Source organism: Haemaphysalis longicornis, unplaced genomic scaffold (assembly GCF_048455015.1).
Source record: "Haemaphysalis longicornis isolate Haplotype H1 unplaced genomic scaffold, Haemaphysalis longicornis Haplotype H1 scaffold_13, whole genome shotgun sequence".
NCBI classification, from domain to species: Eukaryota; Metazoa; Arthropoda; class Arachnida; order Ixodida; family Ixodidae; genus Haemaphysalis; species Haemaphysalis longicornis.
Genome location: NW_027526233.1, coordinates 93,730,112 through 93,746,391, shown reverse-complemented (window position 1 = coordinate 93,746,391; position 16,280 = coordinate 93,730,112). Strand labels below are relative to the sequence as shown.

General features: G+C 43.9%; 1 protein-coding gene across 3 annotated transcripts in view; it reads left to right on the top strand.

Moving 5' to 3' along the window:
• The window catches only part of LOC144164405 (thrombin inhibitor hemalin-like), a 111,343-nt gene that overhangs the window by 42,595 nt on the left and 52,468 nt on the right, over positions 1–16,280 (top strand). For 2 of the 3 annotated variants that reach the window (XM_077694927.1, XM_077694925.1), the window contains exons 3-4: positions 11,070–11,108; positions 13,741–13,914. In XM_077694927.1, the coding sequence (XP_077551053.1) occupies positions 11,070–11,108; positions 13,741–13,914 (213 nt within the window). The remainder of the gene's footprint in view (positions 1–11,069; positions 11,109–13,740; positions 13,915–16,280) is intronic. The other variant, XM_077694926.1, reaches the window with a different exon arrangement.

Genomic DNA, 16,280 nt, shown 5'->3' with positions numbered 1-16,280 from the left:
GCTTCCACAGAATCCACACCGCCTGACAGCTCTTGGGATTTCTGACGGAAGTTTCCATGAAGCGAAAGAAAATATTGTTTCCATCTGGAATCCACAGGATGCAAATGTAATTATTGGTAGCACTGCAATCACGGCAAACCAATGTACTGACGCTTTCCGGTGCTCTCTTTTTCAGATGAATGCTTTCGTGAAGTTTACGGAAGACCTTACAGACATTAGTTTATTGACACATATTTGAATGCCACTGGCAACTGAAAACGTAAAGCCAGAGATGGTCAGTTTAGTAGATGGCCGAAAATATACGCAAACACTACGTATACGTAAACCCTGGCCAACGGTCGAATATATACGGAAAAGTTTGCGGGACAAGTGTGATGGAATTACTGCGAAGATTAATTAGTCACTATGAATCGGAATCATTTCACGCACAGCTTTGATTTCTACATTGTGGTAGAATTCTCCCAAGCGCCCCAACACAAAACTCTCTGAACGACAAAATGCAGTCACAATGCACTTAACAAGCCCAAACGGATAAGAAATCAGATCAAGATTGGCAACAATTACGCTTACGAAAAGCCGACTAGAAGTAAGAGACAATCTATTTGTGCAGAACAAGGAGGGGCAGTTCATTCTCATCAGGGCAAAGATTTGCCCCTGTGGCTCGGATACCACGCGCAAAGCATCTAAGCTCTTCCGGGGCCACGATCTCCGCTGTTGCGACAGCCGCTGAATCGAATGACTGTCGAAATGTTTGTGGTGTAGTTTTCGTGTGTGCACAGATAACCATTATACTATGGGGGGCTGCAGTTTTAAAGTTGATGTGGAAGCAGTCGGACGATATTCCATCAAAATAGTTGTTTTCCGTGCACCAGCACGGTCTCGTCATCTCGGTAGCTAAATAAATTCAGCCGTAGTTTATGGCCGCAACGAAAGTAACTCAGGGTGAACTCGACGAGCCGGTAGTCCCGTGCGATTTTCATTTCACATTGTAGCCATTTGGGTGACGCCACGAAGCAACGCGAATTGCTCTCTCCCATGGCCACAGCGTATACAACAGCCACTACGCAGAACATTTCCGCCGCGTGCCCCACATAATAAATTCCCAGGGGAACAGGGAACGAATTACTCATCCGAGATTACTTATTTGTTGAGCGGTTATAGCCTACGACATATACAAATTGTGAGACTTTTAGGGGACAAGCACTTAGCGGCTCCAGCTGTCGGCGCCTCTCGTCGTTCTTTTCTAGTCACGGTACTACAATAAACGGACACTGTTTTTTTTCTAAATCCTCACGCTAGAACGTTTATTCTCCGTGGGAAACAAATGCGTACAAAAATAACAAACCGCGGACTCGTTTTCGAATGCCTAGCACTAGAACGCTTCCCGCTTCAAAGACAGGAAACGTTTACAGCAAAGCTGTATAACTCTACTCCCCAGCAGTGTTATCTCCATTGGTAAAAACGTCAACGCGCGAAGGCCTAAGACGGCCAGCGCTCAGCATGGAACCCACATTATGGATAAGGCGCCTGGAAACAATGGGACCCCCACCACGTGGTCCTGGTAAAGATTATGCTTGCAGCAGATTATCTTTGAAGTCTGCCCAGGATGTTGTGACCCAACCAACGCTTCCCCAGCCCACAATCAGCGTGCACCAAGTTGCTAGCGAGAGACTTGAAATCTTCGAATACACGATGCATGCTTCTTTCCTCCCCAGGTTTTACGTGAGTGGACATGGCACGGGCTTTATAACCATTACACCGATGTAACCATTTTGGAATACGAATTTGTAATTTTTATTTTGTTTATACCCGCTCGACTCCGTATGGCTTTCAAGCTCGTGAAAAGAGCAATTCTTGTATAGTCGTAATCAGGCTGTCTTTACCTTTCGTTCAATAAGTCTTCGAAAAAAAAGTACGCCACTTGACGCCGAACGGGATTTCACTAATTTAGGGAAACAAACCAATAAACTTTGCCAAAACCTTGGTGGAACGCATCTGTTTATGTTAACATATACAGAGAAGTCTTCGATTGAATATAAAATATGTCTTCGATTGAATATAAAATATGTTCGAGTTGTTGGAAAAAGATCGCTAAGATTGGCTTTGCTACATTTTGCTGAATATCATTTTTCAGTGCTGTGGTGAGTCAGCACATTCCGAGTTCTTACAGGGAGAGCACAGAAGTATCGAGACTGTGTATACAATTTGCTCTTCCAATTGATGTTTATACAGTGATTCGTCATTTTCAGGATACTTGATAGCGTAATCAATAAAAGCAACGAACTCAGCCTAAAAAGTTGTGTTGCTGACCGTGTATTACCAATATTTTGAGCTAACCTCAATAAACCCTTCTCAGACACTAACACGGCTGATTTATCATCTCAACATCCTTATCAGTTGATTTTTCGTCGAGTCCACCTGTACGGTCTAAATGTCTTGAACATGATATCTTGGCACCGACTCAAAACCGGTATTCCCTTTCCTAGTACTTCGTTGTAGTAACCGCCATGCGTTCCATACAAGAAGAGCTGGAGCTAACATCTACTGTAGAAACTTTGGACAGTCACAATCACCGTAGCTTACCGAAAATTTATTCCTAACCAGTGCAGGACGTAATAACCTGTAGTTTGGATGAACGTTTCTCCTGGTGAGGAAACATTCCAAGCCCTTACTTTTCTAAGAAAGTGGTAAAATCTTTCTTCGCCAGCGGAAGCTACCTGATAGCCAATGTCGTGTAAAGAAGGAACTTTCGATATTGACAATGAATAATTACTAATTATTTGTTTAATAATTATCACCCTGTTTATGGCCACTGGAGGACAAAGGCCTCTCCCACGAGATCTGCAATTAACCAGGTCCTGTGCTAACGGCGACCAATAACATTCTACCGCCCCCTGCACGATTGCCTTGTATAATGATACATTCTGTTACACCTAATGACCAACGGTTGTGTTGCCTTTGAATTATATGCTCTGAGCACAACACTTTCTTTTTCTTAATTTTTACTAATGTGTCTTTAACGCACGTGTGTTCCCTGACTCTTCTCTTAAAGGGACCCTGCAACACTCTTTGAGCAGTGCAAGTAAATCTGCGCGACGTTTAGATTAGACTGTCAGGTATACCTGAGCCAAATATTACACGTCCACGTGAACGGTGAGCGCGCAAATCGCTGTGAAAGACGCGGAAAAACCAACCGCGCTCTCTTCAGTTCTCCTCATTATGCACCCCTGGCATGGCCTGAGCGACGTCACTGAGGCCATGGCTGTCCGATCGGCTGTCACTGATCAACTTCGCGGCTAATTTCTCCCATTTCCGCTGTCGTCACCGCTGTGTACGAGCCTCTTCTATGCCTGAACTTGTAGGCACAGTTTTGCCCTTTCTTTTGTGTTTAGAAAGCGTGCATAGTGTGAGTGGTGAGCTCAACACTTCCCTTTCAACAGGAAGACTCGACAACAAACGTTTATTGCTTCAAAAACGCCCTACCCGGCCTAGCGTACGCTTTGCTAGCAGGTACCTATGCCTGCGTTTTTGTGGCACTGGACCGGAAATAGGCCCCTCCAAGTTGCGGAGAAAAGGAGAAAACTCCCCGGCCTGTGATATATCGAAGGCTGCCGAAGAGAACGCCGCGGGCCGCCACCCTCTCCGGGAGAGAGCGCGCAGCTTTCGTCTCGTTAGCCGCGATGGAGTTGACAGGGAACGATTATGCTCGATTTCTCATCGCGCGTAGTTTCGGTAATAGTGAATGGGTTTTCATAATTTTTGAGGGAGGATATTGCTTGGGCAATAGACTTTACCCCAAAATACATTTGTAGTACTTGATGGTAAGTGTTGCAGGGTCCCTTTAATGATACACCTATCATCTTCCGTTCCATTGCTCGCTGAGTCGTCTTAAATTTAGGTTGAACCATTTTAGAGAGCGTCCAGTTTTCTGCACAGTAGGTGAGTACTGCTAAAATGCAGCTGTCATATACTTTCTTCTTCAGTAACACTGGTAGGCTGCTGTTTATTATCTGAGAATGCCTGCTGAATGCACTCCAGCTGATTCTTATCCGTCTAATTAAATCCGCCTCATGATGGGGTTCCGGGGTCACTACTTGGCCGAAGTAGATATTTCTTTACCAGTTCAACTGCCTAGCAACCTGTCTTAAACCACTGTGGTCTCCTCAGCCTATTGATGATTACTTTAGTTTCGTGCATAATAATTGTCAGGCCCACAATTCTACTCTGCTTTTCCAGTGCGGTAATCATGCTTTGCAATTTATCCTCCGAGTTCCTTAGGCAACGTCATCAACAAATGAGAGGTTAGTGACTTATTTTCCATTAACCCTTGCGCACACTTGTTCCCAATCCAGTGTTGTGCAATTTAGCGATCTCTAAATATAAAACTCGCGTTCGGCTTTGTTTACCTGAAAAGTCACGGCTAGATAGGAGCGATATTTTTCCGCAATAAAATTCTCCAAACCAGGAACAACAATACAGATAATTTTTTCTTCGTCGGTCAGGCCGTCGTTGAATCGACCGGTAATAAATCAATAAACTGATTTTATTTTTTCAGCTTCTCATGAAGCAAACGAGAAAAATTATTCCTGGGGAATTTTTAAAGCACAGTGAATCTACTGTCTTTCGCGCCGGTGTTACCTACTGAGACATTCCATTCCGCCTGTACAGCTCAGGGACAAGAGCTCCTTTCATTATTTATACACCGGCTTCCAATAAAACCTCGAACAACGATCACACTCTCGAAGTCAGGATTGGCAGCATAAACAAACCAGCTAATAAAAGTATACCCTTTCCAAATTTTAACAATATCACGGTAGCGAGGACCGATCGGCATGTCTGCGCCTTATCACGGTTTCTACCGGCGAAATAGGTGAAAGAACACGCATGCGCAAGAACCCTCTCTTTTGCGAGCACCGTCTGCTACTCTGTTTCCTTACGAGCAATACAATACACCCCCTGCCACTGGATTGGCACGACCTTATTTACGGGAAATCTGAATAACTTAAACCACATGCGTGTCTCCTATGTACAGTGGGGTCCACTGTTAAAGGGAAACGGCGAGCGCGTGGCCACTGCGCTCCGCGAAGCGCCGTCGCCGAGAAGTGGCGAGAATCGGAGACAGCCGGCACATGCGCACTGACCGCACGAGGCGAGAGAAGCCGCTGTGTCGTCTGCTACGGCGCTTCGCCCGGCCGCTGACATCCTTCGATTACGAAATCGCTCAGCTGTTTCAAGCTGATCGGCGCAGCTGAACGCCGTAGCAGACGACAGAGCGGCTTCTGCTGCCTCGTGCGGTCAGTGCGCATGTGCCGGCTGTCTCCGATTCTCGCCATTTCTCGGAGCCGGCGGTTCGCGGAGCGCAGTGGCCACGCGCTCGCCGTTTCCCTTTAACAGTGGACCCCACTGTACGTTCAATTTTTCTTTCATATCACTGGGGCGACACGCGCGTTAGGAATGTTTACGCTGTTTAGTTATCGTTGGTGGCCGGCGAAACGCCCTCCACACATAAGAACCCCTGGGGTGTGTGCTCTAACAGCCTAGTACACGACGCTGCTGGAGCTAATAGTTTTATGCACCTGCGGGTACACTCACCTAATTCGCCGGTGGGCACCGTGATAAGGCGCTGACATGCTGATTGGTCGTTGCTCCCGCGATATTATTAAACGTCTGGGAGGCTGTACCTTCCGGCTGCGAAAGATACTTTAAAGGGACAGACAACCGATTGTTGGCTGGAATATGTTCTCTAGCTCATATGAAAGCCATCGTTTTATATAGCCTGGTAACCACAAGCAATTTCTGAACAAATCGGCGGAATTATTTTAATTTGGCAGCAAACTTCCTGAAATCGGAATGGTGGCGGTTCGTAGTGTCGAAACTAGGCACTACAATATGTGTCCCTGTCACGTTACCTACAAACCTGGCAGCTACTGTAACTGCTGAAACGTTTATTTACGCATTGAAAACCTTTTAACACAAGTATTTGTACAAGGTTAAATTGTATATATGTTTCTAAACATTATTTTGAAAATTCCAAAGCCACGCCGCCCGCCGCCGCTGGGTTGCTCTCATTGTCGCTAACTGAGCCACCATGCCCATAATCAACGGCAGCGTTCAGTAAACAGACCCAACGAAGGAGCTTTGACGATTCTGCCTGAGGCAGAGGCGTTTGTTCTGCCAAAATATTTGATTTCAGTTTCCAAATACGCCAACGGCAGCTTAAAAAAAAAATGATGCGCCCGGGGAGAATCGAACTTCCCACCAGAAGCCAGATTCTACCTATCGTCTATCCCAACAGATGGCGCATTCGTGCACAATAGGCCGTTGCATTAAAATACCCAACGCAACAGGAAAGCCTGCGATTCAAACTTTTTTAGGTGGGGACAAATTTTTAAATATCATTTTTCGTTTCGCATACAGACAAAAGTATGTTGCGGAGCTACTCTATGTCATGGTTGCCAGCATCATTTTTGAGAGGGACACATACGGCTCGCAGATCTAAAAATTTCGATTTAAAAAGTTCCAGGGCATTATCAGCAAAACCGTTTCTCGTCAAGGGGCTTTAAGTGATGCCGTTTCATTTGGGATAGAGAATGTATACTCGACAAAAATCGGTTGCCAGTCCCTTTAAATACACTATTGCTACAGAAGTGACTGCGTTGTTGTGGTGACTCGGTGGTTGTAAGGCAAATGAAATTCCATTAAGTAAATATATTTCATACGACATCAATTTGTATAGCCCCGTTTGAAACATTTTATTCGGTAATTACAGAAACTGCATTTTCCGGGGTAAAGCTTCGAAGAACAAATACCTTAAAGAAACTTTCAATTTTCACAATATCAAATCTTGCATTTCTCGCAGCCAGTCTGGAGACACCAGATATACCAATTGGAACTAAGATCTCAACTGTACAGTTCCTTTGTACGTTTTCGTTCAAAAATGATAAATGGGAAATTCATTAAAAAAACTCCATCTTTAATTTCGAAAAGTCGAATTCACTTCTGCGTTGACAATCACGAAGTGCGCGACCATAATCGCTAGAATGAACGGAATTACTCAAGTGCTACAAAGCTACCGAGTCAAAGGTTTTTATTTTATATACGGTTTGCAGACTCCGACAATATATGAAAAGCTCCGGCTAGGTCATTTGTCCCAAATAAGTTGCACAAACATTTTCATCAAGGGGTTGATTAGAAAATACTTTCCCTCCACATGTTTTTCTGAGAATTACCTCACTGCCAATGCCAAATTTGTTAAAGGCCGTATTTCGCTTTTCGCTTAATAAACTGGGCCGATGGAGAGAGAGAAAGAGAGATAGAGAGAGAGAAAGTGTCGTCCAGCCATGTCACAGTCACAGCTTCACTTTTCCTTTTGCGTGGTCAACGCCGTGCTTAGGTAATCAATTTATCCGCACCGAACAAACTTTGACGAGGACTGCAGAGTAAGTCTTTCAATATTGGTTTAAAGATTACGATGAAACGACGGCGTGACGCGTTTCTAACTAAACTTAGGTAGAGCTCATCGTGGCCAATCCCACAGCCACAAACTTGAGTTTGTGAAACGAATAACAACCTAGTTAGCTTCTTTTGCCCATCTCTAGACCGGGAATTCCTATTGCGACTTTATAACCGCATGGCTTAATTTCAAGAATCGCAATTATGGATACGTGCCGTTATTTTCGTGAGGCAGTGACTGACATATATCAAAGCGTAAGTTCACGAAGGGTGACGTCGCTGTTGCTGCAAGTACCTTCAAATAAAGAAAATGTAACATTTTTAAAGAAGTCTTGTTCTGGCTAAACGGAACAGTTTTGATCTGCGGGACAGGTAGTCGATCCGCCTGTCCGGCCAAAGCGAAAGATACCGGAAGACTATATAGGGAGCGTCTTTCCAGTCTACGAAAACTGGTATCATTCATACATTTCCAGAATATTTACCAGAAAGGAGACGTCAAAGATAGTTGAGACAAAGTGTATGCTCATGGCAGAATACCGCCTTTCTGTTAATTCTTACACACTTTTCGGTGGGTTTTACAGCGGTGTAAAGACAGTAGCAGGTCAAAAATTGTAAAATAGGTGATATATAAATAAACGCAAAAACAACGCTCGAGATCGCGCTACTCGAGGTAGGACCAGGAACAAGTGATAAAGTTATAAGCGTCCTAACACGTGCGGCACGTATAGGGGGAGGGCGAAAGAATGGAAATGTAATGAACCAAATCTCCATTTAATTCATCGTGAGAACAGCGAGAGGAAGAAGAAGAGCCTGGGCGGAAAAGGCGGAGAGCGGATATCGAGTTACGATGGTGGGGATGAAGGACTACTGCCTATCGACGAAATTTGAAGCGCACCAAGTTGATAAGCGGCACATTTTGGGTAATTCCTCATCGGGGTACTATGAAAAGTCATACCATGGCCACATCAGTGCATTGCTTCCGCTTATTTTTTTTTTTTTTAGGTAAAAAGAGACCTTCATGTCTCGTAGAAGGTAAGGCTTAAGGAGCCGGCTTCCACACGAAAAGTTCACAAACTCAGAGAAGGGAGAAGTCAACCAAAGCCTACAGCCGTGAATATGGTAATAAGTAGCGTATGCCATGTAATCTGAATATAGAATACTGAATGACTGCCTGGTATACCTTGGTGATACACGGTGGATTGATATATATTAGGCGCTTTTCAGGTGAATTGAGATGGAATAACGTGGTATACGTCAAACTTCAATAAAACATTAATTGAATAGCGAAGGTGGCAAAGGATTGGATAGGTTGGGCTAAGGTAGAAAAGAAGCGATCAGGCAGAACTGTCATCAATTGCCGTGGATTAAGAAAGAAATCTTGAATACAGATGGGATCAAGGTGAATGAAGGCTGTTATTGTAGTTCAGCCTCTATTATCAAGACTTCGGATAAACCCAGAATCCTCAGTACGTATGAAGTAGGATTTAGCGCGGGTGCTGTGTGGACAGGGGTGGGTGCCTGGAAAAGTGGCCCGTCGCCAATGTACGCCATGATTTTGCTTCCAAAACACGGAGGCAGACCGAAAGCGCCTCGGAATTTTTTTGTTGTCACCGTTGGCACAGTATAAACAACAAAGTTGTTGATCTCGGACGTTCAGTATCCAGAAGCGTGGTCATCTCCGCGTGGTCCAGTATCTCCGCGTGATACTGTATCTCCGTGATACTGTATTTCCGCGTGATGGTCCAGTATCTCCAGTATCTCCGCGTGGTCATCGCATTGCTCACTCAGCATAATTGAATCGGCAATGGTGTGGTAACATATGACGTACAGTAACTCAACACCTATTTCTTCAGTATCCTTTCAAATGTCTCCTTGTATGCCTTGAAGGCGAAAGCATGGCGACGCTTCTAACAAATTCTTTACTGCAACATGGAGTACATATTTTGTTATTCGCTTCTGTTTGTTTCTTTTTTGCGGGAACTGCTTCAGCCAGCTTCTTTGTATGCTTCTCGTCATTAGCTTTGGTTTCTTCGTATTGCTGAGTGACTTCGGTCACCAAGCACTACAAACGTCTTGGGGCCCGTATATGCCGTAGATATGTCAGGCCGCTCTTGTTACAAGCCTCTCCGCGCTCGCGCCGTGGCTCAAGCTCGGGCCCGGGTTCGTTCATGTTTTTTTTTTCGCTTCGTCACCCGGGGAGGCTGCGGGCTCTAAATGGCTATAAACGCCCAGTTCTTATGCCTATTTTAATATAGGCGCCTATGTGAACACTATTGTTGCGTAGCATTCTTTGCCAAGGTACCCCCCTCTCCCCCCCCCCACAGACAGGACCGTGTAACGGCCTGCATTTCCACAAAAATGCCGATATCGCGGAAGTTGCACCTATAATCGCTATAGTACCGTAGTACTATAGGGTGGTAACTTATAGTACCACGTGCCGCAGCTCTTTTAGCGGGGAGGGCATTCCTGGTCTGGCAACCATGGTATCCTCTAAAAAAATGGCGGGAAATTTGCGGGTACGCGAGCCGACATGCTACCTATATTTCCATCATCTCTTTATGGCTGAGGTCAACTGTTCTGCTCACAAGACATGAAATTAGGTTCAGGTGTCACGCGCCATGAACGGCTAAAAAATTTTCCCGTTTCCAAAGCCCAGTTAGGAAATTTTTTAATCTGGCTCATTAGCCCTTCAAACTTGCCGGTTCCGGACCAATTCCTCAAATGGGCGTGTGCCACAAAGAAAAAAAAATAACAACACCCAATGTTCTAACGCTTTTAAGGCGCTTGTACAGTACACGGGTACCAATTCCGGCTTCCGCACACGGTACCCGTGTTTAAATGCAGTAGGGTCACGTGTGTCCTTTGATTGATTCCCTTTTGTAGAAGGAATCCCGACAGTTCTCGGGGCGTGACATCTACAAATACTACAATAGCTACGCGTTTTCGCAGAATGGGGCACCCAACGCTTTCGCACTAGTAAATATTGGAATTCCTAGCCAGTGTGTATTTTGAAGTTTGAACCGGTTAAAACGTGCATAAATGGGGATGTTTCTGTTCCTTCTGTGGCGCTAAGTAATTTACTTCAAATGGCATCAACCTGAGGTTCGAAAGGTCTTCGACGTGTCGAACGTCATATCATACCTTATGTCGTCAATATCGTACGTATTTCGTGCAAACATGCGCGCTTGTGTGAGAAGATAGGTTTGAAATGGCGTAATGTATGGAAGTGTGTGGGATTGGTTGTGTTTTTGTGGACTCAGGTTGTAATACATGTATTTATAAAGGGCACAGAACCTTTAAAAAACGAACAGATACTTTGTATGCAGAAGGCCATGAAGCCGGCTCAGAGGGAATTCTCGATTAGCAAACCCTAACCACTCAATGGTAGATACCAACGTATTTATCTATGGATGGTATACTAGAGGTCCGATAAATGTCTGAAATATTTCGAACATGTGTTGTTCTTTCTTTTAACATTTCATGTGTTTTGTTTCTGTATGTAATAGTCGTTCGTTTAACGTGCATGACAAGCATCAAGCAACATTGTATATAGTATTCTGTAAGGAACAGATTAAATGATAAATCACCCTAAAACTATACTTTCTTTCCTCTCGCAGATCCTCCGGTGTCGGCGGTGTACGCACTCAGGGTTCAAGGTAGAGAACGCCCATTCATTCTTTTATATTAAAAAGTAACCGTATTCTCAAGCTGCATATCATATCGGTAGATAGTATGGAAGCAAGTTTCACTTAAGCGGGACGAAGCACGAGACAGGTAGCAATGTAGAGCTAGAAACAATAGAAATCTGTAGGGGTATTCCAGATTTCAACATTACAACCAAGCATACAAGAAGAAAAAACTGACACTTACCACAAGGGCTTCCTAAAACAATACATTCTAAAATCGACACCGGTGCCATCGTTAAAAAGAAAGGGTATACCTCGATAGTTCTCAATTTTTCGCTACTGTAGCTTTAAGGGTATCTACAAGTGTTCCATTTTTCTAAACTTTTTCCGAAATTGACTGATCACTTCCCAAAACATCTTAAAGAGCTCTCTATGACAATCCAAGAAATCGTGAACATTTTGGAGCGAAGCTTTGTACCTCTCACCAGTCTGGGCTTTCTTTTCGTTCCAGTGTGCTGAAATGAGAATGAAGGTTAATGAGTGTGGAAAAGAAGAGAATGCTCGGGCACTACTGCTCACGTTCCCAATTATCAGCTTGTCTGCGTACTGTGCTGGAAACCTTCTCATAACACGGAAAATTCCATCAAGCCCTGCTTCTCTTCTCTCTTTTCTTCGGTCCTTTCCCCTTCTTCTTACGCCCTTCTCCTCCGACACCTCTCCAAGTATAAATACTACGAATGCTTTATAGATAAATCTCAATTTTGTTTTCTTGTGATATATAAAAACGTTGAGCCGGAGCCCCGGTCATTTTTTATTTATTATTATCGACCCTGCCTGCGATAATGTAAAGCATTTGTTTATTTGCTAACACGAACCCAATCCCACGTTTGTCTTAATATTAGAATCCTTGCTCATGTGCATTGTTTTGTCTAAAATGTTCGTAATGCTTTTCTTGCCGTGTAGGACTCGTACAAGCAGTTCTAGCAGAAAGCAAACTTCTCGCCGATCCACGGTTCGTCTTCGATCAGAATTGAAACTTTTTGCCCTTGGACTTAAATCGAACGACCGACAGACAGAAAGACAGACCAAAATTTTCTCTTTTAGCTGTTAAAACAAAGAACGACAACGTATTCACACTGTTGTGAAGTGAAGCGATTAAAAGTAAAAAGTAAAACTTACACATGTATGGACTTCGAGGCCAAACACATCAAAACTTTCAGCCAGATGGCACGCGAGCCCTGGAGACGCGGAGAAAATCAGACGAATTGAGCATACTGTAACTGAGTTTATAATAAGAGAAGAACAAAAGAGAGGCATGAGCTGCTTGACTATGAGACAGGCGCGGGGATACCTGAAAGCTGTGGCTGAAGCCTGTTATTTTTTAGAGCGTTTCGACTACCTCTCTCGCTTTTACGACGAGTGAATCAGCTCCTAGTAGACTAGGAAAAAATTTAGCTGATGTTACACCTTGAAATTAAGGCAGAAATACTAAGCAAGGTTTTAAAATCGGTCCTATGTTAAGTGGAATGTCCAAGGGTTAACAATACAGCGTCGCAGTGGAATACAAAACAGCAGAAGTACACGTGAAATGCGGACGCCTTTCACTGGTTTGTTTGTGAGACCACAATAGTCGATTTTTCTGAGGCCACGTCCGAGCGACAATAACTACGCAATGCAGCTTGCTGAAAGGAATCGACTGCAGGTAGGCAGGCGGTTTACACGCAAATTTGGTTCTTGCGGAAATATATGTTGAGGGTGCTTGACGCAGTTTTAGCCGTCCCTCCGAAAACGCTTTCCTTTAAAAATCTTACCAAATGATCAATATCAAATCCGCGGGTTTTTTTTTTCCGAGGAGTTGTGGTGAGGGCTCATCAATGTGCGTGCGAATCATTTCCGACATGTCTCACACAGTATTCGCAATAAGGCGTAGTGCGTAAAATTTTACTTTTATATATGCCCCACTGATAGCGCTGAAACGCCGTAAACGGTTCGGTCAGAAAATAGACCAAAGCCAAAAGTTACGCCGTCATATGCACTACTGTTCGCTAGCGTGACTCTAACCAGAAAAGAATGGTTTGAAGATGTGTACGACCTTGCTGTTTTGTGATTGCGCCATACATGCCAATTTCATTTAAGGCTTGGCGAGAAAGTGAACGGGCTCTTCAGGATACAAATTCTTGAGGTTTTACTTTAACCTTGACACACGGTGACTACAACAGGATATGAACCTAGCGATTGCGTATCACGAATTTTTTTTCAGCTATCGGTTACCTAACAATGTGCGTTTGAAACTTGTTTGGGACTGTGAATTTTGGTAGCATCTGGGACAACTGTAATATGATTTAGGTGGATTTACGAAAAACATGCACACGGAATAATTGCCTGTATACTTCGCGTGGCTGTATTCAAAAACTTGTTAAAAATGAAGAGGAAATAAACCTGTACTCAAATTATCCTAATAAAGTCAACTCAGTTCCCTGCGTTTCCGCGTCTTTCCAACTTGGTCTATCTTCAAGCGATTTGGTTGTTTCAGTGTTCGCTTTGCAAGCATTCTAAATTTGGGGTTACCAGAACAGACTCATTTAAATTTCTGAGTATTTTTTTGTATTTATGTAGTTCGAGATGGTTGGTTTGGCATAGCTTATCACGCCCTCTCTCGCAGACTCCTCGAACGTCAACTGCACGGAAAGACCTGATCCGGGACCTTGCTATGAGTTTCTTCCTCGCTTCTACTATGATTCCGAGAGCGGCGACTGCAGACGTTTCATCTACGGAGGCTGTGGAGGCAACAGCAACAATTTTGAATTTTACGAAGAGTGTGAAGAAACATGTGCAGGTGCGTGGCCTTCCAGCAAACAAGCGCTGGAATACGTATCGCAGGGTATACAGGGTATATACCACGGTATTGTAGGTATACGCATACAACTAGTTTTCTTACGATAGGTCATTATCGTTTATGGATCTTTATAAGCTGCTTCCAAAAATACACAGTATTGTTCGGTATACATAATATTGGCCCTAGTATTCCTAGTTCTTCATGTCTGGTGGTGAATAATTTCGTTCATCCGAGCTGGACTGCACGCCTGAATTACATTGTATTCGATTCATATCACAACCATTTCGTTGGAAAGGGTACATTGAAAGAATCGGTGTACGAAAAAAAGCTTCTTGTTTATACCCCTTTCATATGCCCTGTTCTAAAGTACACATGTGCAGCGTTTTTCCCGGCTTCAAAGAGGACCATTGCTGTTCTATAGAAAGCTGCCACTTCAGCCTATGAGCTTTATCTTCACCCGCTACAAGCGTAACGACTCTCCAGCTAAAATGTTGCAGCGAGTGGGCCTAGTGAACTAAACAAGGTTTCCAAAGTTTTCTTTTGAGCTGATGCATTTACTTTATCACAATGTGTTAAACATTGACTCCAATACCTATATTCCAACCAATACCACCCGCCCCAAGCTACATAAACATGCGCACACATTTGAAGGACACTTCTTAAATAATGACGCGTTCAACGTTTCCTCCCACTCGCCAACAAAGATTGGAATTGTTTACATCACACCATTACTAGAAAAAAACCAGTGCAGCCTAATTCACCGTTCTTCCTGAAGTTCCTGTCGTATATCGATGGCAACTTTGTCATTGTTACGCTATATATGCGCATGGATGTCTAGAATTCTGGTAACTTTTCAGCGAACGCTAGCTTTTCTGGGCCGTTAATCTGTTTTCCCCTTTATTGTAAAATTCTCTGTTGTTGCAAACTCTGTACTTCGTGACCACCTTGCTTCGACTTCTTCGTTCACTATTGTGAAAAGAAAAATTAAGCCGTCCCACTTAATGTGAAAGTGGTCGGAAGTGCATACTGGGCTGTGCCACCGTTTTCCGCTTACTTCTACGACACTATGCAATTCCGAATTCCTGTCTTCACAGTGCTCGCGCGCCCCCTGCCTGAAACTGCGCCAGCGGGAGTTCTGTTCTTTTTGTGCTTGCTTTAATTTTGTATGCTGGAGCTGTTTTGCGTCACTTCAAGCGCGACATTTTTTTTTTGCGCGGCCGCTTTTTTAGCTTGCTATCGTGTAAACCGACACAACGAGCATTCCCAACTAAGTAAAAGCGGGCGGTGCTGGTTAATTACGCATATTTAGCCTCAAATCAACCTATAGTTTTATTTGCCCTAAACAACGGCAAGCTGTAGGACAAGCGCCAGCGGTTCACTAGTTTCGAAAAGCTTATCACTATATAAACCACTTGGCTTTCGAAGCCTCTGGGGTACGCCACGACGACAACACTAAAATAAAATGCCCTGTTTCTCTACGTTGGTGCAGTGAGTGAGCCAAGAAGACAAGGCGAGCGCCTAAAGTGCTCTGCACCTAAAAAATGCCGCGTATCTGCTTTTTTTGTTGCAAATGTCGAATTGCGCCCTTGCCAAGTAAATGCCTCCATTCTCTTTCCCGCTAACCTCCCACGCTGTCTTCCCGTCTGGATCTTCCGAAGTTAACACGCTAGAGGTTTGCTCACGTACAATTAAATTTACCGCGTTCCACTGCCCCAGACGGGTCCCTGGATGCCAGTGCTGCCTTACGGCGGAGACGCATGTGAATCGAGGTACCCTACTTCAACGTTTACAAACGACGTTGCACTATACTACACGTGCGTTCCAAGCAGAACGTGGAACCTATCTAATGGAACTAATCGTTACATTTGCCGTTGGATTTCTTAAAAGGCCGCCAGAAGCAATAGTAGCGCGGGCAACAGCATGCTACGTTTTTCTGCAGTTGATGTAATATTTTATTTGCTATCGCAAGATCCAAGAATCCATAAATTTTTAATAAAGGAACACTGGAAAAAGCGCTTAGGTATTAATTTTCTGCCTTGTATTTGCTTAATATCCTGTTCTTGTTTAACAACGTTGACGAGTATGAACATTGCCACCGGACTTTGACGTTTAAATTTAGCTGCGGGTATATAAAACAATTGCGCATATTCCATTTCACTTTCGCCAGTGGCTAAATCTAGTCTCAGACAGAAAGACAGACAGACAGCTAGACACATAGACGGACAAACATACAGACACATCAAAATTTCCCGTTTTAAGTAGCCCAAGCAAGACTATCGTCTTTAATACATTGCTTTTGACGTGTCCTTTCACGGTGCCTGCTCCTGTTAAAATCTTGGTGGGGCCTGACAGTTTGAATAAATAAA